The 24622-nt window shown below is 39.0% G+C and overlaps 1 protein-coding gene across 1 annotated transcript; it reads right to left on the bottom strand.

Moving 5' to 3' along the window:
- Positions 1 to 11265: 11265 nt before the first annotated feature.
- On the bottom strand, positions 11266 to 24195 carry LOC104224117 (imidazole glycerol phosphate synthase hisHF, chloroplastic). The gene is made up of 19 exons (XM_009775701.2): positions 23860 to 24195; positions 23588 to 23670; positions 22905 to 22999; positions 22344 to 22447; positions 21746 to 21915; positions 21513 to 21627; positions 21054 to 21109; positions 20929 to 20967; positions 20739 to 20837; positions 19984 to 20046; positions 19839 to 19901; positions 19639 to 19721; positions 19329 to 19437; positions 19153 to 19206; positions 18767 to 18854; positions 18393 to 18430; positions 18138 to 18243; positions 17218 to 17384; positions 11266 to 11524 (listed from the first exon to the last, which is right to left on the bottom strand). The coding sequence occupies exons 1-19, from the start codon at positions 24071 to 24073 to the stop codon at positions 11465 to 11467; spliced, it is 1806 nt and encodes a 601-aa protein (XP_009774003.2). The 5' UTR covers positions 24074 to 24195; the 3' UTR covers positions 11266 to 11464.
- Between the last annotated feature and the right edge of the window lie 427 nt (positions 24196 to 24622).

The following is a 24622-nucleotide window of genomic DNA, read 5'->3' as shown; positions in this document are numbered from 1 at the left end:
GAGGTTGGCATGAGTGGTCGTGTTGGTAGTGAGGGACAAATTGTATTGACTGTAGAGGTCCATGGATAACCGCATGCCCTCCGTCACTATCTGGGTAAGGTCTGACGGGTTGGAAGGAGAATCATGACCTCCTAATGATTGACCTCTATTGTGAAGGTCGGGGCTTGATTTTGTAACGCCAATTCGAGCCACGGCTAGGGGTCAGAGGTTGCATGTGGAGTTTGCGCGATGAAAATCCTCTATAGAGGATTCATGTTTGGGATTGGGGGGTTCATGTCGAGATTATGTATATTCTAGGGTTGAGTGGGTGTTAGAGATATTCTGGAGGAGTGCCGACGTCTCTGGTAAAATTGAAATTGGGAAGGCATGATATAACAGAGTAAGGGAGTTGTGTGTGGACTGTATAATATTATGGGAATTAGAAAGTATAGTATTATTAAAAGGCGTTGTTGTTGGGCTTATGTGTAGCTGAGGTGGGAATTAATAGAAGAGGATGGAGGCAAAGGATAGGCTACTTGAGATAATCCCATTAGAGGAGATATGGTGCTAGAGGAATTTTTGGTGGGTTGGTCGAGAAGGTAATCATGATCTTTGTTAGTTGGTTTGTCGGGTGGAGAAAGTGGCACATGATTAGTATGTGGTAGGGTGTGTAGGACTGCTAAACCAGGTAAAGTTTGCATGGGAAAGGTGTATTGAGTTGGTGTAGTTGGCACGTGTAATGTTGGAGAATAATCTAGTGGGATATGTTGTAGAGAAGAATTATCTAATAGGCCTACTGGTTGATGTGATGACCCAAAAGGTTGTAACTTATTTTTAAAATGAATTCTGCATCTCGAGGCCTTAAAGACCTCTTTCTATCTCATCTCGATTTGCATGCGCAGTCTGGGCGCGTAGCCGGAAAGCCAATATGTGAAAATTTGTGAAAATGATAAATTTTGACTATAAAATGAATTAAGTTGACTTCGATCAACATTTTGGGTAAATGGATTCGGACCTCTGATTTGACGGTCTGGAGGGTCCGTAGGAAAATATGAGACTTGGGCGTATGCCCGGAATCGAATTCCGAGGTCCCAAGCCCGAGAAATAAATTTTTAAAGAAAACTATTTTCTGAAATTTTTCATGAGTTTTGGAAATGAAATGTGATTAAAACTTGATGGTATCGGGCCCGTATTTTGGTTCTGGCGCCCGGTACCGGTCTTATATGTGGTTTAAGATAAGTCTGTGAAATTAGATAAGAAACAGACTTGCAACGATGTGAATCGGATCATTTTTTGAGAAAATTAGAAATTTAAATTTCTTAAGAAAATTTCATGATTTTGAAGCTAAATTCATAGTTGTTGGTGTTATTTTAGTGATTTGAATGAACGAGCGAGTCTGTATGATATTTTTAGGTTGGTGTGCATGTTTGGTTTGGATCCCCAAGGGCTCGAGTGAGTTTTGGATAAGCCACAAGATGGATTTTGGACTTGAGAAATTGCAGATTCTCAGCTGGTGTGATCAGGTCTGCAGGCTTCGCACTTGCAAATGCGAGCTCGCAAACCTTCACAAATGCGAAGAGCGGACCTGGCAGCCTGAGTCGTAAATGCGACTGTATTCTCGCAAATGCGATTTTGCATTTGCGAACAGCCTCCCGCAAATGCAATGATGGCTGGAATGCTGAGTGTATCGCAAATGTGACATATGTTTCGCAAATGCGAAAGGTTCAATTTTCTTAAGGGTTCGCAATTGCGAACCCTGGTCACAATTCTCATACCTGCAACCTGCAATTTTTATACTTAGCCGAAAATCAATCATTTTTCACATCTTTTCAAAACATAAACTCCCTAGGGCGATTTTTCAAGAACAACACTTCCTCCAAATCGATTTTAAGTCAATTTTAACTTGTTTTCTTCAATCATTAACATCTTCTAACATGATTTCAACTCAATATCAATTGTTTTCATGGGGAAATTGGGTGTTTTGGGTAGAATCTAAGTTTTTCAAAAATTGGGGATTTGGACCTCGATTTGAGGTCCGATTTCAAAACAAATTACATATTTGGGTTAGTGGGGGAATGGGTAATCGGGTTTTGGTTTGAACCTTGGGTTTTGACCATGTGGGCCCGGGGGCGATTATTCTCGTGGAAATTACTTATGACTGAGTATTGGTGTTAGTGGAGGTAGTTAGATGTTGAAACAAGTCTGGTTATAGCTGTTGATTCCTTTGCCAGGACAGTGTAGTTCTTTATTAATCCCTTGCCGGGACTTTTGTTGTGATTGTTGTTGATTGTATATGTGGATCTGGTTGCGCACCGCAATAATATTATATGTGGATCGGGTTGCACGCCGCAACAATGATATAATTGGATCGGTTTCACACCGCAACAATAATATATTTGGATCGGGTTGCACGCCGCAACAATATTATATGTGGATCGGGTTGCACACCGCAAAATGATATAATTGGATCGGGTTGCATGCCGCAATAATAATATAACCAGATCGGGTTGCACGCCGCAACAGTGTTGTTATAAGTTGGGATCGGGTTGCGCGCCGCAACAATTGATGATACAAAGTGTTTGTGGATTGGATACAAGTTCCTTATTGTTTTGTGTGAATTCCAAGTTGTCCTTATGCCTTTACTATTGATTTACGGTTGATATTGATATACCCACGTAACATGTACCCCCCTCCCGTCTTTACTTGTTTAATCCTGTTTTATTTTCCGTTGTATATTATATAACTGCGCAGGTTTATTTGGTAATCTAGTCCTAGCCTCGTCACTACTTCACCGAGGTTAGGCTAGACACTTACCAGCACATGGGGTCGGTTGTGCTAATACTATAATCTACACTATGTGCAGATCCTGGAGCAGCTCTTGGACCATAGCATATGGGGACTAGGTGCCTGCAGTACAGCTAGAGATCCCGAGGTAGACCTGCAGGCGTCCGCAGGCCCGGAGTTCTCGTCTATCTTATTATGTATTCTATTTTCAATTGTTTCCGAGACAGATTGTACTTTCTTTTCAAACATTTGCTTGTAGTATTCATAGACAGTCCGTGATATTGTGACATCGGATTTCGGGTAGAGACGTATGTTGGCATTGTCTTTCTGGTTTTAGCTATTTTATCAGATTAAGTCTTCTGCTTGATTTTTATTTATCGTTAATATTTCAATGTTGATTGCATGTTAATTCAGATTGTTAAAAAGGGCTAAAAATGAAGGAGTTAGTGATTCTTTATTTCGCGGCTTTCCTAGCTTCTACGAGTAGGCGCCATCACGACCCCCAAGGGTGAGAAATACGGGTCGTGACAAGTTGGTATCAGAGCTCTAGGTTACATAGGTCTCACAATTCACGGACAAGCTTAGTAGAGTCTGAGGGATCGGTACGGAGACGTCTGTATTTATCCCCTAGAGGTTATAGAGTTAGGAAAAACTTCACATTTATTCTTTCTTGTCATATAGTTTGGTTTCTCAATGCTAATTGAATTTCTACTCTGTTCTTTCGAGATGGCGAGAACACGCGCTTCCTTATCCAACGATCAGCAGCCCGAGCCCCCAGCAGCAACTCCCATGAGGGGCAGAGGGCGAGGCTGAGGCCATGCTAGAGGCCGAGGTAGGGGCAGAGCTCAGCCTAGAGCAGCAGCACCAGCGGTGGAATCTCGGGTTGACTTTGATGATGAGGTTTTGGCCCAAACAGTTTCGGTGGGCCTAGCTCAGGTCCTAGAGGGGTTTATTGTTACCCCGGTACTCCAGGATGCTCTAGTCCGTCTAGTGGGCCTTATGGAGAGTGTCACCTAGGCAGACTTGCTTCCTGTAGCACCAGCCGTCTCTCAGGCGGAGGAGGAGCCCAGACTCCTGCTAGTCACGCTCCGGAGCAGATGGCTCCCTAGTTTTAGACTCCAGCAGCTCAGCTAGTTGGAGCAGTTCAACCGGGCGTGGTAGCTCAGACCGGTGATGGAGCAGCTATGTCTGTCGATGCTTTGTGGAGATTAGACAGGTTCACCAAGCTCTTCACTACTACTTTTAGTGGTGCATCTTCTGAGGATCCCCAAGATTATCTAGACAGTTGTAATGAGGTTCTCAGGAACATAGGGATAGTAGAGACCAATGGGGTCGATTTTACTACCTTTCTCTTGTCGGGATCCGCTAAGACTTGGTAGAGAGACTATTGTTTGGCTAGACCAGCCGGATCACCATCTTTGACTTGGGAGCAGTTTACTCAGCTATTTATGGAGAAGTTTCTTCACATTACTCAGAGAGAGACCTATCGGAGGCAGTTTGAGCGTTTCCCGCAGGGTTCTATGACTGTTACCCAGTATGAGACCAGATTCATCAACTTGGCTCGTCATGATCTTATCATACTTCCCACCGAGAGACAGAGAGGGTTGTGAGCACGTGATTTTGCCCTATATGAATTACTCCCACAAATTCAAAACAAAATAATTTTTCTCATTATTTGCAATTTTGTCGATTTTTGTGGCATTTTCTGTCAATTGTTTGCATTTGTCTATGCACGTTTTTTATTTAATTAATGAAAAATACAAAAAAAATGTTGCATGTGCATTTAGTATTTAACTTTGCATTTTTAAGAACTAATTAGTAATTAGTTATTTTATAAAAAAAAAAGGAAAATCACAAAAATAGTTTAATTTGCACTCTTTAATTTTAATTCTGATTTTGAGTAGTCCTCTTTTAATTTGTTTTTACTTAATTGTGATAATTTTTATTTTGGTTTAATTAGTGTTTTTCAGGTTAATTAGGTTCTAGGATTTAATTTAGATTTTAATTTAATTTTGAAAAAAAAAAGAATTATTTTGAAAAAAAAGAAATGGGAATTGAAAAGTTAGAAAGTTGGGTTGTCTTGTTTTAATTTGTCCAAGCCCAATATGAATTCCCTCACCCCAGCCCAACTACACACAGACCCACGCCCCAAACCCGCCTACAGCCCAAAAAGACCCGTCTCGATCTAGCCCGAACCCAGCCAATACCCGGTCCAGCCCCACTTTCCCAAACGACGCCACTTCGGAATTACTTCATCTCAACCATTGATCTCATTCGATCCAATGGACCGGAACTCGACCCCTTCCCCGTATAAAACTTTCCAAACCTATCCCTACCCCCCTCAGACCTTCTTCCTCCCATCCTTGTCTCTGAACTCTGAAACCCTAGAAACGCCGCATTGAAACCCTACGCCGGTGGCGCCATTGCAAACCACTCCAATCACCCTCATCTTAACACCATAGAACCCTCACAACCCCCTTTTCCCCAATCTCTACTTTGTTTCCTTCGAATCACCCTAGATTCCATCGAATCTTGATTCGAAGCGATGAACCCTAAAACCCCGAATCGCTTTACCCTCAATTCTGCGGCATGCATCAGCCTATGATTTCGATTTTCACGTTTCGAAGCTTGATTCAACGCAAAATCGATGTTGTTCATTTGTTCTTGACAAAGAACAAGTGGTTAGCATCAATTTCGTTAAATCGAGGGTTCCAGTGTTGGTTTCGAGTTTTACTTGGTGAGTTTTCTTTCATTTTATGTCTGTTATCGTTCATTTCATCTCTTGTTCTTCTTCTTTTCTTCTACGTCTGTTTGAGTGGCCTGTCCTCCATCTGAAATTGTTCAAGAGTTTCGAACCTAGTCTTTCCCTTTAGATTAACTTGGGGTTCATTTTTGTTCCGTTGGATTTTCAGTTTTCTTTTTAAGTTCTTAATTGTTGTTCTCCGTTTTTTATGACATTTTCTGATAATTAGCTTAAGTTAGATTTTTGTTAATTTGGTAACTTAGCTCCGGCAAATCAATTGCTTAGTTAGATTTTGATATTTAAAGTCAATTAATTGTTTCTCTTTTATGTTCTCATCGGTTTAGCTAAATGGGTTTTTTTCGGGCCTTAGGTTCAATTCTAGCCTGTTCATTTGGGGCTTAAACCATTGGGTCAATTTGACCCATGGCCCGTTTGGTTGCTTGAAAGTAAAAAGCAGGGGTTTAAGGGGTATTCTAGGTAATTGGCTTAGGGAATCTTGATGTAACTGCCCAAGGAAGCTTCCTAGAAGCTGGGGTGCGGGCTTGTGTGAAAATTTGAACTTTACACTATAGGTGTCTAAGCAAAAATGAGAATTCTAAAAGGATTTAAGTGCAAAAACTGATTCCTCTAGGCTGCCCTAGTAGCTTGCCTATAAAGGCATCATTACTTGAGTTTCAAGGGGGATGTGGAAGAAAAAAAATCCTGAAAAGCTGAAACGACTGAATCTTTTTAGAGGCTCTGAAATTCCAGTATTCCCTTATGGAAGAACTATCAAAATTCAGCTCGTTTGTATTTTTGATTTCTCTTTATTAGCTAAAACACTAAAAAAATCCTAGCTACACTTCTGGTTGAGAAATGGCTTGAGCTTTGGTTTGAAGTTGGTTTTGCATTTGTTATTCCTCTACTGTTCCATCGATTGTTCTTGAGCTGATTTCACTGTTTCATTGACTGAATCTGGGTTGTTTTTTTGCTGTTGCTGTGACCTTTTCCCAGCTCATTTCATTTGTTCTGTTTGTTGTAACCAGGTACTCATCAAACCTCAAGTGGCATATTTAAAGTGGGAATGAAATAAAGATGATATCATGTTTCATATCATTTTATTTTAGAGTTTTTGGTTTTATGTTCATTAAAGGCTTGTTATATGTCTATATGTCCATTTAATCTATTATCATGGAGGTATATGTAAAGCTATTAAGTTCATTTGGTAATTGTGTTTTGAGTTGTGGGTTGATATAGGTATGTCAAATATATTTGACCTTTGCTTTGGTCCTGTTGGTCACATGGGGAGTGTGGTATTCAGAATCTGAGCATGAGGCTTTTGTTAAGTGAAATGATAGTTGTCTTTCTTTGTTGGATATTAAGTTTAGGCCTTTGAACAAACTCAGCATAAAGGATTGTATTTTGATATGTAGACTCGATTGGTTGTAGTATTCTGTTGAAACCACTAAAGATGCTACTTCAAAATGATAGTTAATGTTGAGATATCCATGCAGTAACTACATATTTGTTTTCAGCTTTTTCTTTCTGTCTTCATGTGTTAAAGGAACAAGTCAATGTGATTGAGAATTTGAATGTGATTTTGAGCTCTAAGTAATTTGTATTCTAGTTTTCTGGGGGGTTCTGATAGTACTGAAAAGATGCTTGTTTAAGTTTAAGTTTATTAAGTAGTAGATAGTGTAAGAAATACATGTGAAAAGAAAAGGGAAAATGGTCGAGATTACTTTTTAAGGTCAAGGCACGCAGTAATTTACTTTGGTTGGCATATGAACATGTTTTAAATTAAAATTGGTATCCGAATTTCAAAATGCTTGGTCAGTCTATTTTGGGATTCAATTAGTTAGAAATGCAGAAGTAAAATGTCATGCCCAGTAGCATGTTTCATATATTCTTGTTGGGTTTACATTCCAAGTGGTTTTGTATCATTGTTTGGTTCTGAACATTGGGCTTAGTGCTGGCCCAATTGTTAAAAGTTCCACTTCAGGCACATGTGTCATGCCATGGGCGCCCCTTGCTTCTATAAAAAATTGGGTTCATTTGAGCCCAAACCTGAATGTATTTGCAAATGCATTATTTTACCTTTTGGACTTGTTTCGTTTCAACAAAAATGCAGTTCTTTCATTTATTTGGGCTTTGACGTAAGTGCAATTAGAGTACCTTTAGTTCTTTCTTTTCCTTAATTAACTAGTTTCTTAAAATGAATCTGAGGCGAGCCATTAGATGAGTTATAATTTATGGCCCTCGAAAACTAAGTTAGAAATACTTTGATAGAACAATTTGAGGTGTGTCATGCGAAATAAAACCTCAAAATGCATGGCCCTCATTTAATTATTTCTTTTAAATCCTTAGAATTCGAGGCGTGCCATTTAGCAAATTTTTCATGGCCCTCGCAAATTTGAAAGAGCGTAGTTTCTTTAGGCGCGTAATTTTAAATTAATTTCCTTAAACTTGGGTGTGCATTTCATGTGGCCCAAATCCAAATCTCAACAACGTTAAATAAAATGTGTCGCGGACGGCGGGTGTATTTCATGTGACGTGGTTCAAGGCATGTTTTAAATAATGTTGAATCTTCCTAATAATTAATTAAAGCGGTTATAAAGTTAAAGTTGAACCATAGGTTAAAACATGTATTAAAATCAGATAATAAGCCAATTATAACAGTTGAGCGACCGTGCTAGAACCACGGAACCCGGGACTGCCTAACACCTTCTCCCGGGTTAACAGAATTCCTTACCCGAATTTCTGTGTTCGCGACTCTAAAACAGAGTCAATCTTTTCCTCGATTCGGGATTCCAAACTGGTGACCTTTGACACCATAAATTATCCCAAGTGGCGACTCTGAATTTAATAAATAAATAATCCAGTTTCGATTGTCACTTTAATTAGAAAAACTCCCTTATATACCCTTCCTGGGGGTGCAGGTAAAAAGGAGGTGTGACAGCTCTGGCGACTCTGCTGGGGATCGAACCCAGAATCTTTGGTTCAGGGTTCAGAACACGAGCTTAGATGAATTGTTATATTTGGCTTTATTTATTATCTGATTTTGTTACATGTTTGGGCCTAATGTGCTAAGTGTTGCTTTTACCGCTTTGATATTCTGTGAACTGTATATAAACTGCTACGAAACCCTTCTTCTCTCTGAGTCTTCTAAATAATTTGAGAAGGGTACACTTCGTGTGACTTCTCTTCCGTTAGAGTCATATCCCAAATTTAGAACGAGGTTCGGACAAGTTGCAAAGCTGGTGAAGCTTCTATATTCCCGGTACGCTGCTCCCCCCCCCGGCTCGAGCCGTCCGCTCGGATAAGCCGGGTCTAGAACAACAAACCCAGGTTTTCAAACCTAGTATAACAAGACCTCACACCAGATCCCTAGTAGGAACATTTGTTTGTATCTCATGTATTTGACTTTGGAGACTCAACACAGGGGTTGGGTCTGTCTAGGGCAGGTGTACCAAAAATGAAAAAGACCATCCTGATGCATCTTACTTGCTATTTGTGCATTTATTTGCTTCGAATTTGCATGCTGACCGACTTCTGAATAATAGGAGAAAGTTGGAAAAAAAAAATAGCAGTGTGAGGGTTAAGGGAGCTAATTACCTGTTTTAAAAGATTAATGTCCAAATGGTACTGAAACTCTACCGAATTTTTGAGAAAGATGAAAAAAAAAGTCTTGTTTTCAAAAACAGTTGGTTTTGTTTCATTTGCCCGAACTACACCAGTTTGATTCTCACAGGATGTGAGATACGTAGGCAACCTCCATCGGGTCCAACTTCCTTTTTGCAAAAAATAGCCCAAAAAGAACAAAAATTTTAATTTTATTGCAAATAAGTAAGGTGATGACATTCTTGTCTAAAATAGTCGAGTGTCCCCAAAAGGGCGCCGGAAGGCCGTTTTTGCAAGAATAGCCACCTTTGTTCATTTTTCAAGGTTTTTGCCGGTTAGCGAACGCAACCTTAAAATCTTCGTTTTCGGAGTGCTGAAAGGCCGTATTGGTAAAGCCGGATATTTTTGTGAAAATTTTGAAAACAAATGATCATTGTTCTTGAGTCAAAATGAGTCATAATTTTCTTTTAATGAAAATCACCCTAATAAATGTGCAGGATGAGCACAACTCAAAATGAACCTTTCTCAGTCCGTGAAGAGATCCCTTTGGAGCTACATATGTGGTGGCATGATTTGGGGGAAGATAGCAGAAAATTGTGATAAAAGCATTGGGCGGTCTTGTCGGGCTCTTGAAAGTTAAGCCGAGAAAGGACATAATTGAGGCCTTGATACCATTTTGGGACCCAGCACATAATGTATTCCATTTTACATTATTTATTTATCTTATTCTAATATTACCAATTTTCTTGATCAATGTCGTATGACTTATTATTAGGCTGTTGTAGACAATAAATTTGCGTTGAGGAGCATTATAACTTACGTAATTATTTATAATTTATTTTTAAATAATCTGATAAACATATTTATGGCAATCACCCCATGAACTGAGGTTTCATAGCAGCACCAAAAGCAGCAGCAGAAGAAGAAAAGTGAGTACAAATTAAAAAAAATTAAAAAAATAGATATAGGTTAAATGGGGCGACCAAATAGGATGCCCCGTGCAATTCTTACCAATTTACATGAATATTTTTATAGGAAGAAGAAAACCCAATTTATAGGCTCAAAACTGAAAATTCGAAATATTCAAATCGATTAATCCGAAACCGAACTTTAAATATCCAATCCAAGCTTATTTGGATTGAATCTTCAATCCAAAAATAAGAAATCCAAACCGAAATTATCATAATATCCAATTTGACCCCACCCCTACAAATAATAGTGGGTTTAGAATATCCATTTGCTTTTCATGATGCTGAAGGATGCTTATTTCTTGTTTGAATATATTATTATACCAACTTTAATTGTATTTGAATTGGGACTTTTTGCATTTCTGCCCTTCAGCTCTTTTGGCTTCAGTATTTTCTTGTGCATTGGAATTAATACACGTTTGAAAATTCATCCTTAGTTGGCCCCACTATTTGAAAATTCATCCGTTGTTGCATATGTTCTTCATGCCATGAGGCTATTGCCCCGCTTTTAATACTTTGCACTGTTACTCTTGTTCACAAAAAGAAAAGGTTGATGGTGCTCTTATATTAATTGCGCCTCTATGGTTGTATGGTAGGAGGAAAACGGAAGATGGTATACAATAAATATGAATTCCCTGCAGGTTAACCAATCATTTTGCCTTCAATATTTAAGCGCTTGATATGCTCTAATGCATCAAAAGATAGAAAATAGCTGATAGCACAGCCCGCTTGTCTTCTAGGCTTGCAACTTACGAGGATCAAGATTGATGAATGTCCGAACTTAGCTATGGTTTTAAATGCATAATTCTAAGGCAGTGAAAGAAGAAATAAGGAATAACCCCTGAAGCGACAATATCCTCTGATTTCCTTACCCAAGTGAACATCTGTCTAACTCGCTTTTAACACGTAAAAGTTGGACCTTTACTTTTGCATTTCAGCTCCCTAATAATCTAAGACAAATTCATTTTGTGGGGAATAAACTCATTCTCAAGGGCTCAAGATCAAAAGACAGTATGGCAGTACCTAAGAAACGTATATTTATTCTAGTTGATACTTTATTCGCTATAGCTATTAATTGGATCGATGACATTGCCTCTCATTTCCAGGATGCAATCAAGAGCTTCTGAATCACTAAGCCTTCTAAGTCACAATCAACCGCCATGACATTCTGGACTAACACCCACACAGACATGCTCAAGTAAAACCTGATGTTTTGTTTAAGACGTTTACAAAAATGATAATTATACAAATAATAACCTGCTCAAAATTGGCATGAGACTCGAAAAGTGCAAGATACTGAAAGAGGCTTTCCTTGTAGAGACAATAAATTATTTTATAGACATCTACCGATAAGGATTGACAGATCGAGTTGCTGAGGAGCAATATTTTGTTACATTCTAACCTCTATGCCTTCCTTTACCAGGTGCTCTTTCACGGATGGAATAGGAACCTGAAATTCAGGAGACAAATTATACAGCCCAGGTCAGTCAGAGATCCATATTACATGTATGTATATTACTCCGTAGCAGGGGTAGGGTGTCTGGATGTAACTTCATAGACTATCTTAAGTGCGGACATGAAAGGGTTTTGGCGACACAACCTAAACAAATATTATCAAAGTGTATTGCTGAAACTAAAAAGTACTGCAAAATATGCAACTTCACTCAATCTTTCCTCGGATGCTTGATAGCCTAAAAGATTTTAGTAGTTGATAAATGAGATTCCACTAATTACAATGTTTTAAGGTGTAAGCATAGGCATTTCATTAAATGCTTATCACTTTTTTTGTATTCAGCTTCCTTTAACACAAGCAATAGATGCATTTCCGGAAGAAATAAAAAGCACTTTTTAAGTGAGGTTAATGATGCTCACAAGCGGCAGATATCTCTTAGATCCATTTTAGAAGATAAAAAACGCCCCTTTAGGTGAGGCTCAAACAGAAGATATCTGCTTTCTTCGAGAAGGTGCATGGCTTTCAGAAACATTAGCATCCACCTCTCATTGATTATCCAAGATTCATGTGTTTTTTTCATCTAACTTCTTTAATCTATCAACATTGTTATCGAGCTAACACCGGTACTGAATATTAAAATAACTTAAAAGGCAGAGAAGAAGAGGGTTGTGTCTAGTCTACCGAGGATCAGGTGGGTTGCCTTGACTAAGGATAAAGCTCAGGAGTTAGGGGAGAAGTTACTAGCTATGGGGGCCTGGAGGAGTAGTGGGACACGAGTTGTATGTGGACCATGACAGAGAACTGTATTAGAGAAGCTGCAAAAGAGGTGTTAGGTGTCTCGAAAGGTTTCTCCGGTGGCCACATAGGGGATTGATGGTGGAATGAAAGGTCCAAGGAAAAGTGGAAGCCAAAAAAGTGGCGTATTTGAAGCTAGTAAAGAGCATAGATGAGTGGAGAAGAGGGTTATAAGAAGGTATAGAAGGAGGCGAAGTTAGCGGTTACTGCGGCTAAGACTACAACATTTGGACATTTGTATGAAGAGATTGGGGAGAAAGGCGGGGATAAGAAGTTGTACAAGCTGGCCAAAGTGAGAGAAAGAAAGGCCGTGATCAAGATCAAGTGAAGTGCATAAAAGACGAGGAGGGTAGAATTTTGATGAATGAGACACATATTAGGCGGAGATGGCAATCATACTTCTATAAACTCTTGCATGAAGGGGGAGAGAGGGACATTGTGCTGGGAGATTTGGAGCACTCCATGAGTCATCAAGATTTTGGGTATTGTATAAGGGTGGGGGAGGTCGAGGGGCGATGCGTAGGATGAGAAGAGGTAGAGCGACCAGGCCAAACTAAATCCCTGTAGAATTCTGGAAAAGCACAGGCAAGGTAGGCTTGGAATGGCTCTCTAGGTTGTTTAACGTCATTTTCAGGACGACGAAGATGCTTGAAGAGTGGAGGTGGAGTACGATGATTCCGTTGTACAAGAACAAGGGTGATGTCCAGAATTGCAACAATTATAGAGGTACCAAGCTACTAAGCCATACGATGAAGTTTGGGAGAGGGTGGTGGAAGGGTGAGGAGGAGTGTCTATTTCCAAGAACCAGTTCAGTTTCATGCCGGGTCGTTCAACTACGGAAGCCATTTATCTGGTGAGAAGATTGGTGGAGCATTATAGGACAATGAAGGACTTGCATATGGTGTTCAGTGACCGGGAGAAAGCATATGACAAAGTCCCGAAATGGAGGTAATTGGAGGCGAAAGGTGTGCATGTGGCCTACATTAGGGTGATTAAGGACATGTATGATGGAGCTAAGACACGGGTGAGGACAGCGGGAGGAGACTCAAAACACTTCCCAGTTATGATGGGATTGTATCCCTTAGCCCGTTTTTATTTTCCTCGGCAATAGGCGCTTTGACGCGGCACATAAAAGGGGAGGTGTCATGGTGTATGTTATTTGCAGATGATATAGTTCTAATTGACGAGACTCGAAGTGGTGTTAACGAGCGGCTAGAGGTTTGAAGACAGACTCTAAAGTCTAAAGGTTCTAAGTTGAGCAGGACCAAGACGGAGTACTTGATAAGTTCAACAACGCTATCCAGGAAGCGGACATGGATGTGAGGCTTGAGACACAAGGCATCCCAAGGAGAAGAAGTTTCAAGTATCTTGGGTCAATAATACAAGGTTATAGGGAGATTGATGAGAATGTCACGCACCGCATTGGAGCAGGGTGGATAAAGTGGATGCTCGCTTCTGGTGTCTTGTGTGATAAGTTCTACAAAGCAGTAGACCAACTATATTTTATGAGACAGAGTGTTGGCCGGTTAAGAACTCTCATGTCCAGAAGATGAAAATAGCTGAAATAAGGATATTGAGATGGATGTGCGGGCATACCAGGTTAGATAAGATTAGGATGAAGTTATTCGGGTGAAGGTGGGAGCGAACCCTGTGGAAGATAAGATGCGGGAGGCGAGCTTGAGATGGGTCGGACATGTTAGGAGGAGGAAGGGTAAAGGTAGGCCTAAGAAGTCTTGGGGAGAGGTGATTAAGCGGGGCATGGCACAACTGGAGTTTACCGAGGACATGAACCTTAATAGGAGGTTGTGGAGGTCAAGAATTAGGATAGAAAATTAGTAGGTAGGGGAGCGTTTCCCTTTGTCTTACTCTGTTCGGTAGCATTAGAGCTAATTTGATATCTTTCTACTCTTAGATTGCTATTATTACCTACCATTTAGTTACTACCTTTACTTCGGTTTTCTTTTATCATGTTGTTGTTACAACATGTTGACATTACTTCTTTTTCATCCTTTCTGCTAGAATATAGTTATGTAAATAGGAAAAATAACTCTAATCTCATATGTATTAGGAGTAGGACATGTTATGTATATATATATAGGGCTCATTGTATCGTGTTTAACATGTGTCAATAATATCATAATATTTTTTCCCGTGCTTTCTCACATGGTATTAGAGCAGCAGTGAGAAAATATCTGGGAAAGTCACCGTGCTTCAATTCCGGCAACCTTTTTAGGGCTGTTTTTCGTCAAAACAATTTACATCGGTGTTGTGCAAAAACCAACACCACCCCAAGGTCCCCCAACCCCCGGTGACCAAACCCCAATAAACACCTCCTCCGGCAGCCGTCTCGCGCGCCGATCAGAAGGTTTTTTTTTTCGGCGAGATCTACTCCACGCGCCGGCGCGTGGAGCACTTTCCGGGCAGTTTTTTACTTCGTTCCTTCAGAGCAGTTGGATCGCCCTCAAATTCCGACCCTATCCATATTTTTATTTTTTAATTCCGACCACTTTGAGTTTTTCCGGCGACTACACTGATTTTTTCCGGCAGCTACAGTAATTTTCCGGCAAAAACAGTGTTTCCTTCATCTGTTTAAGCGAGTTGTCAGTTGATTCTTTCTGTTATTTGGTGATAATCCAACGATGTCTTTGGGAGTCGATGCTTTCGGGTTCAAACTACTTAGCTTGGGCTTCGTCTGTCGAGTTGTGGTGTAAAGGTCAAGGAGTTCAAGATCATTTAAAAAAAAAGGCTAGCGAAGGTGATGAAAAGGCCAAAACACTGTAGGAAAAGGTCGATGCTCAGTTATGTAGTATCCTGTGGCGATCTATTAATTCCAAGTTGATGCCCTTGTTCCGTCAATTCCAGACATGTTAGTTAGTTTGGGAAAAGGCTCGAGGAGACTGCTTTAGACCATAAAGTGACCGGCGCAAGCGACATACAAGGCCACGAGACTCCCCCTGAGCAACAAACCCAGGTGGTTGCTCTATATAAACTTCATCCTCAAGGTCATCGTGTAAAAAAGCATTCTTTACATCCCTAAGTCTACAGGTGAAGCATTGTCTCATCCGGGATGGCGATAGGCTATGATTGACGAGATGTCTGTTTTACATACGAGTGGTACTTGGGAGCTCGCCCCTCTTCCTTCAGGTAAATCTACTGTTGGTTGTCGTTGGGTGTATGCAGTCAGGGTTGGTCCGGATGGTAAGGTTGATCGTCTTAAGGCTCGTCTTGTTGCCAAGGGATATACTCAAATATTTGGGCTTGATTACAGTGATACCTTCTCTTCCGTGGCTAAGATAGCATCAGTCCGCCTTTTTCTATCCATGGCTGTTGTTCGCCATTGGCCCCTCTACCAGCTGGACATTAAGAATACTTTTTTACACGGTGACCTTGAGGATAAAGTTTATATGGAGCAACCACCTGGGTTTGTTGCTCAGGGGGAGTCTCGTGACCTTGTATGTCGCTTGCGTCGGTCACTTTATGGTCTAAAGCAGTCTCCTCGAGCCTGTTTGGTAAGTTCAGCACAATTATCCAGGAATTTGGCATGATTCGGAGTGAAGCTGATCACTCTGTATTCTATCGGCATTCTACTTCGAGTCTCTGTATTTATCTAGTGGTCTATGTTGACAACATTGTTAGTACCGGCAATGACCAGGATGGTATTACTAAATTGAAGCAACATCTCTTTCAACACTTTCAGACTAAGGATCTGGGCAAACTAAAGTATTTTCTGGGTATTGAGGTCGCTCAGTCTAGCTCAGGTATTGTGATCTCACAACGAAAGTATGCCTTAGATATTCTTGAGGAGACAGGAATGACAGGTTGTAGACCTGTTGACACTCCGATGGATCCGAATTCTAAACTTCTGCTAGGACAGGGGGAGCCTCTTGGCGATCCTGCAAGATATAAACGGTTGGTTGGTAAATTAAATTACCTTACAGTAACAAGACCTGACATTTCCTTTTCTGTGAGTGTTGTGAGTCAGTTTATGGATTCTCCATGTGATAGTCATTGGGATGCAGTTGTTCGCATTCTTCGGTATATAAAATCAGCTCCAGGCAAAGGTTTATTGTTTGAGGATCGAGGCCATGACAGATCGTTGGATACTCAGATGCTGATTGGACAGGATCACCTTCTGATAGACGTTCTACGTCTGGATATTGTGTCTTAGTAGAAGGAAATTTGGTGTCCTGGAAGAGCAAGAAACAGAATGTGGTTGCTCGGTCTAGTGCAAAAGCAGAATATCGAGCGATGGCTATGGCGACATGTGAGCTAATTTGTATCAAACAGTTGCTCAAGGAGTTGAAATTTGGTGAGATTAGTCAGATGGGACTTGTGTGTGATAATCAAGCTGCTCTTCATATTGCGTCAAATCCAGTGTTCCATGAGAGAACTAAACACATTGAGATTGACTATCACTTTGTCAGAGAAAAGATACTCTCGGGAGATATTGCTACAAAGTTTGTGAAGTCGAATGATCAGCTTGCAGATATTTTCACCAAGTCCCTCACTGGTCCTCGTATTAACTACATATGTAACAAGCTCGGTACATATGATTTATATGCACCAGCTTGAGGGGGAGTGTTAGAATATAGTTATGTAAATAGGAAAAATAACCCTAATCCCATATGTATTAGGAGTAGGACATGTTATGTATATATATATATATATATAGCTCATTGTATCGTGTTTAACATGTGTCAATAATATCATAATATTTTCTCCCGTGCTTTCTCACACTTTCTTTAGCCAACAGTCTATCGGAAACAATCTCGCTGCCCATCCAGACGGCTACGTACATCTTACCCTCCCCAGACCCCACTTGTGGGAATTCATTGGGCATGTTGTTTTTGTTGTTGCAGAGAAGAAGGTTTCCGTTTAATATAGTCTCAACTAACCTCCTTTCTATGGAAAATTCCAGCAGCGAGAGCAGCAGATGCATTTGTTTCTGTGAAGACCTCTGAGAAGTGTTCAACAGTTCCAGCTCCACTGCTTGCAATCACAGGAATGCTTACAGCATCTGAAATCAACTTAATTAGGTCTATATCAAATCCTTTTCCCTGACCTGAAAATATATCAAAAGAGCAATATTAGGCATTACTGCCCTAATACATGAAATGGATTGTTGCAAAAAAGGAACCCTCGGGTTGTATGACCAATCTATTAACCTAAGAAGAAATGATAAACCACAGGACAGCAAGCTTTGGAGTAGAGCTAATGGGTGAATGAAAATTCTGTCCTGATAAGGCAAAGAAAGAAGTCATATCATTGTTTAAAAACGCACCGCCCCGCACCCGTACCGCCCCATTGCCATCCCTACAAATCAAGAGTGAACAACTATGCAGGTTTGGTATAGTTTCGTTCACAAGTACTATGGATCACAACACCAGGCAAGTTAATTAAAGGATAGAAATAGCTAACCTTGATCCTACCAAAGTATTAGTACATAAAAGAGAAAAAATAAAAACCATTACACAGACAAAAGAAGCCTAACATAGCAAGTACTCCTACCATATTTTAAATACAATGTAAGATAACATAAGTGGGTCCAAAAATGAAGCTTTCTTTAACTTTTCACAAATTTGAACTTCTAATACACTAAAAGTGAGTATTGGGAATACTATATAGAAAACTTTTCCCATTTTGTGAAATGGGAAAAATTTCTGGACCAACGAAGGCTTAAAACAGGACATATCCTACTGTTGCTTGGCAACTGTTACAGTAGAAACACCAAATTACGCTATTGACCATCTTCAGACTCATTCTAACACGAACTGTAATGTAGGATAAATATGCGTCAAATTCAGGAAGAACGTACCATCACAATCAATGCAGTTTAGAAGTATCTCCCCAGCTCCCAATTCTTCAACAGCTTTTGCAAGCTCATAAGCTCCAATAGGGCGACCTTCTCTCCCACCACTCACCTAGAAATAGAGAATTGAAGTGAACTTTAGGTGAAAACATAAAAATTATCAACCCTGAAAAACAATCTTGATGTTCCATGTAACACCAATAAGAGAATGATATTACAAGAATAACGGTTTGCAATTTAGCACAAAGATTCACTGCTCACCGTGCACTGGTACCACGCATATTCTTCTCCATTTGGACCTGAAACCAGTAGACACACTTCAGTCGAATTAACATTCCCTTCTTGAGAGAATCTCTTGCTTCATGTCATCTTGCCGCCATTTGATCTTGGTCGAGTGAGAGTGTGAGATGACATGAAGCAGGAGATTCTGTTTTTACTTCCTCACTGGCGGCACGAGTCTGATAAGACAGTGGTATGCATGAATAAAGTAATGCGACATTACAAGGATATACAAATGCCAAGCTAGTATACCCCACAGGCTCTTTTCTTTAAAAGATTTTTCTCTCTATGCGGAAACACCAGATGCAAGGTCAATCACTAAATTACCTTGGAAGAGAATATCTGAATGCATTTACCTGGGCTTCTCACTTTGACAGTCCTGAATTCTACAGCTTTGGGGTCCTTCACGTACACCCTTCGAGGATCAATGCTTACAACTACTGCCTACAAAAATCACAATACAACCACAAAATTCAATAACATTTTTGCCCAATTTGCCCAATAAATAATGAGTATGTTATTCATATATGCAAGCAAGCAGACAAGGGAAAGCACTTATAGACTACTATGTTAGTCACTCTTCATCCGTGAAGAGAGAAGAAAAAGGTAGTTTACACATTAAAAATCAAATCTTGGTAGTTCCAAACTAAGATATTAACCTAGGATAGTGACGCAACAAATATGTAGCGGACATAACTATCTGAAGAAATAGCATTAAGTTATACATGGCTTCAAACCAAACCTGATTTCCATAAACTCGGGAGATCTGCTCTAGGCTGCTCTTTCCAGTTTTCACCTTCAAAGAAAGTAAGCCAAACAAAAGGACAGAGTACCGTTAATATAAAAGAAAATAAGGAAGCAAGCATTTTTTCTCCGGAAAAGTAAGCAGTAATTTTCATACAAATGAGTATCACATACTCCAGATTTTAAGTATTCTTCCGCAGCATAAACGGCATCACTTCCAATAGAAACTTTGTCTGCTCCAGAACGAAAATATTCTGATGCAACTTCCAAACTAGAGTAGTATCTGCGAAGTAAGTCCATCTATCAACTAGTGAACTTTGATCCTTATCCATGTTCCCAAAAAGAACATTATTCAATTTCTCAACTCAGTTTTAGGGAACCAATTTGGAAGATTCAAAGCAAACGAATAGTGATGCGTGAAAAGGATAGCAAATAGCCATACAGTAAGGAAAAGAAAGTGAGAATTATGGAGAAAAACATAAACCTTCCATTTCCATCTTTGAAGTCTCTAATACCTCCTCCAACGGTTAATGGCACAAAAACATTCTCTGATGCATGCCTCAATACCTAAATGGCAAATCAAGGAGCAGAAATTATCATAACCTTTCTCTTTATTGGGAAGGATTTTAATAATTACTCAGAATACTTAACTACATAACACTAAAAGAAGAGTACAGAACAGACCTGCAACATTGGCAGATCGCCCAAGGGGAAGTCTCGGAAAGCAGTAATATTTAAAAAGCTAACCTAAAACCAGAGAAAACAACTGATTAGTTTATCATCGGGATAGAGTAACATGGAGGCAGGGATAGGTAATGCTAAGGTAAACCTCGTCTGCTCCATCCTTGTAATACTGTCCAGCAAGATCCACTGGCTTGCCAAGGTTCCTCACCTTCAGGAAAGACAATGTTCAAATAAAGGAGCAATTTTTGGAAGATTAAAATCAAGTACGAAATCCACATGGCTTCAGCATAAGAGCCATAAATTCTAGATGTCAAAGAACCAGAGTATTCCAGAATAGCCATATAGTACATAGTTAGATTACTGATCTAAATTTATTAACCAAGTGGATCAAGTACCTGACACCAAGAACCTTAAGAGGCGATAAACCATCTAGTTAACATGCTTCGTCATTATTTTCTGTTGTTCCTTTTCTTTTCCTTTAGACAACTTACAAGTACGAGCATAAACCTTTATCTCACTATGCCACCAGGTCTGCTAGCCGAAAAACTTACAGCTTTTTAGCTTCCATTTTCTAACCTCAGAGGCAATAGACTAGACAAACAAATAAGAACTAGAAATTCTTTTCCTTTTTATTAGCGGAAGAATAACAACCCTTTATTTTTTTTACAAAATAATAACGATACTTAATTGTCCTCGTAATCCTTTTTAGTTTTTACATCTCTTGACGATCTCCTTTTCTTTCTTTTTTTGATAACGTAAACGATCTCCTTTTCTAAATAAATTTTGTTGGCTCTGATTTTTATGTAATGTATATAATTTATAGTGTCCGCTCTCAACTGTTTGAAAACCATCTCCAACATTGAACAGCTGATGGTTAACTAATGAATAACGAATACTGACCTCATTTTCTTTTGTGTGCTCTCTAACGTCATATTGGTCTCCTTTGGTTACAACCAGATCACCTTTATCATTAGTCCTTACATCAAGACATGCAATAACCTGAGTAGTCAGAAAAATTACAAACTTCAGTGTTACATAATTAAATAAAAGTTTCCGGGAATCAAATTACTACATGATGAATGTGACCTACCCTCTTTGCAAGTTTAGAGGCATTCCCTTGGACTAGCTTCTGTCTTGCATGAAGCTTTCATGTGTTAGATACTTTGAACAATTAACTTGAAAAGTACCGCATTAAGTCATAAGCATCATTAATACCTGTGTTCTCCCAGATTTTGGATTCAAGAACCTCCTCAATACAGAAAGGCCAACATCTGGAAACATTACCCAGCAGTTAAAGGAGATAGTGATTAAAAGGAAAAAAAAAAACTAAACGGTTTAAGGGGATATATGTGTGTGTATGTGTGCACGTTTTTTATTTACATATTATGTATTGTGATTAAGCATAATGGACTAAAATTTAAAAGGGTTATTTCTGAACTCTTTAAAGATGAGAAAAACAAATTAAAGTATCTTTGAATAACATGCAAAAGGTAAAAAGGGCTATACTATTAATGATTAAAAAAATCGGCTATCTCCTTAACAAATTCTCCAATGACATTTGGCTTGTTGTGCTTACATTATGATCGCTTCCATGCCTTCTATGCAATATTCATCAGATAAAACATAAAATTTGATTGATCCAACATAAAAAAAGTTATAAAGAGGTCACTATACCACCACTCTTCTCGGGATGAAACTGAACTGCATGGACATTTCCCCTCTGAATGGATGCTATGAAATTGTCACCATACTTGCAAGTTGATGATATCCATTCTCTATTATCATCTGACTAAAATAGGAGAAATGTCTGAATTAAGTTGCTTGGCAATTTACTAAATGAAAAAGCAACTGAGAAAAAAGAGGATGGAGTCACCATCAATATATATTTATGCAATGAAAAGTAGTACCGGCGTTGCCCGATAAGAATGTACGAAATAGACATGGGACTTTCCAATGTCATCCAATATCTGAGTATCTTTTGCTATATCAAGTGCATTCCAGCCAATATGAGGTACTCTGATCCCTTTAGAAGAGTCAAAACGTCCAACTACTCCAGGAATCAAACCAAGACCCTTTACTGATAAACATGTTGGAGAGTCAGTTCCTCGAATGAAGGAGCTATCTGTTAAAACAATGTATGAAATTGCAGGCAAACAAACAAATCTATACTCTTGCCATGGAGACGTAACAATGACATGAATTTGGAAGATAGATTATGCAATAGAAATTGACATCCAAATTTACTTGCAACTGGAAAAGTGAAACCAAAGGACTCACGTATAACATCAACAAGGTAACAATGTAAAGCCGGTGGAAGGCCCAACTTCATTTTACCATAGATAAATTCTTATAGCTACAAATATACAATAAACTCATAGTCCATAAGTTAAGCATCTCACTGCATGAGGTTTCTTTTTACAGTTAGATAAAAGCGACTTCACTAGAACTAGTTGATATGAAATGTCTAAAGCCGATAAACTTAGGAGGTCAATGTTAGTAGCTGACCTGGTCCATTTTCTTCACTTGACTCAAAAAGTAGTTGCAGCCCAAGACAAATGCCTAGGAATGGGCGATCTTGCTCAATATAAGCACAAAGTGCTTCAGCCATTCTGCATAACAATTCTTCCCCGTAATTTTCAGAGAAGGGAAAAAAACCTAATTTATATGGAGCGAGAAAAATAAAACACGAGAACCAATTACCAAAAAAGAGGGACGAACTTTCCATAAACATGTTCTTATCTTTGCAAAAGCTTTAACCAAAATAGATTAGTACAATATATTTTTAATTGGTGTTCTAATATTTTTGTTTGTGCCTTTATTAGTACCTTTTTGAGGAAAACGTCTTGCAGTAAGTATTTACTGGTTTGATTACTCTCGAGCAAATAAACAACTTATATTTTGCACATATATGGAGCGAGAGACTGTATTATCCCATAACCATGCTCAAGTTATGAAGTTCTCATATGGGTAAAATTATTGATAAAATAATTTACTTGTTTATTTACAACGAAAACAACTGAACATATAAACAATTCCATCCCTATGGATTATGTGTGAGAATTTTACCCCTTCTTATTAAGCACATCCATAGCAGGAGCAAATGCACCAACTCCAGGAAAAATGAGCCGTTTTGCTTTCAAAATGTCTTCTGGTGTTTGGACCTGGAAGACATTGAAATAATAAAGGTAAGAAAAGAGCAACAAAACCTCAAGATACATGGATAATTTCTCCTTTCTGGCTCTGGCTTGCTCTTGTAAAAAACTTTCCACACCTCCTCAAAATAAAAATAAAGCCTAAGAATTACTTCATGATTCTTTTTTTTTTTTTTTTTTTTTGGCAATCCGCTAGGCAATCGCCTAGGGCTAGTTTTTATTAATAAAAGAAAAGAAAAATACAACAATTAGGAAGTGTACAAATAAGGGGTACAATAGCATCGGTTTTGTTACCCATATGCCTTGGCTATATAATCACTCCTCATGCCTTGTTACTTCATGATTCATCGGTTGACTACACAGCTATTAAGGGGCATGCTTATCCTCAGATTCTCAACGTATAAACAGTTAAGGTTGAACATAAGAGTACCTCTGAACTATGTTAGTGATGTGCATATGGAAGTATTTAGTGCCATATATACATTCTTTTTTTAATAGTATTTCTCTTAATCTCCTACAAATAGACCTAATTTAAGTACTTCAAAATAACTAAAAGTCACAAAAGTAGTAACAGGAAATTAAAAGTGAAGAGAGTACATCTTTGATGTCAAAACCGAGATATTTAATTGCATTCCTGAGACTTCGCACATTGCCAGCACCATAGTCAAGTAGAGTTACCACTGCAAAAAAAAAAAAAAAAAAAAAAAAAAAAAACACTCAACCTTAACAGTCAAAATATGATTATAAAACAAGGGGCGTCACGATGCCAGCATAGAATTGAAAAATATCATTCCAGATATAATTAACAGCGTATGTGATTTTGCGCATTGTTTAATTGTCAATATTAGAAAGAGAAAGTGAGAGAATACCAGAATCATCGGCGCCGCCGGCAGAAGCGCGGACTGAGAAGCTTCTGGAAGATTTGCAATTCAGAGCTTTAGCATTGGGCTTGTAACGTAGGGAACAAAGAGATTGAGAAGTTGAGGAATAGGACGAATACGATGCTGTCGACGAAGAGGAAGAAGAAGAAGAAGATTTAGCTGTTAAGAACTGTGAAGTTGAAGTGAAACTCGCCGCCTCCATTTCTCTTCCGCAAGCTCTATTTCTGGTTTACTGTTATGTAGCTGGAATTCAATAAACGGCTACTCTGACAATTGATTCGATTGGTGGTCGACATAGGCCCCCCGACACGCTCCTGGGCTTCGAGTCCATCTTTCAGTATTGGCGGTCGTGTATGGTGTTTTGGGCATACTCATAATCTTGAACGGGGATTTGTTAAAAATAGCAGTTTTTGGATTGGTCATTTAAAAATAGCCAGTATTTACAAAGTCACTAAAAACTAGTCATTATTTTACTATAACACGGAAAGTTCCGGCATAATATACTGAATATCGGTATACCTGTGTATGAACTTCTAGTATATTATGCTGGAACTCCAACATACGGAAAGTTCTAGCATAATATACTGGAGATTGGAGCACCCTTGTATGAACTTTCACCATTTTATGTTGGACCATTATATTATACTAGAACTCCAGTATATTATATTGGAACTTATACTGAAATTCCAGTATATTATATTGGATTTCCAATATATTATGCTGAAGTATTTTCCGAATTTTGAACAGTAAT

The sequence above is a fragment of the Nicotiana sylvestris genome, chromosome 7 (assembly GCF_000393655.2).
Source record: "Nicotiana sylvestris chromosome 7, ASM39365v2, whole genome shotgun sequence".
Lineage (NCBI taxonomy): Eukaryota > Viridiplantae > Streptophyta > Magnoliopsida > Solanales > Solanaceae > Nicotiana > Nicotiana sylvestris.
This window is presented reverse-complemented; position numbering and strand designations above follow the sequence as displayed.

Excerpts from the sequence above, each read along its gene's own strand:
- LOC104224117 (XM_009775701.2), bottom strand. The coding sequence starts at position 24,073 with ATGGAGGCGGCGAGTTTCACTTCAACTTCACAGTTCTTAACAGCTAAA. Across the intron at positions 20,968-21,053 it reads CAAAATCTGGGAGAACACAG|AAGCTAGTCCAAGGGAATGC; the intron begins GTATTAATGATG and ends CATGCAAGACAG. Across the intron at positions 11,525-17,217 it reads GAATTTTCCATAGAAAGGAG|GTTCCTATTCCATCCGTGAA; the intron begins GTTAGTTGAGAC and ends CCTGAATTTCAG.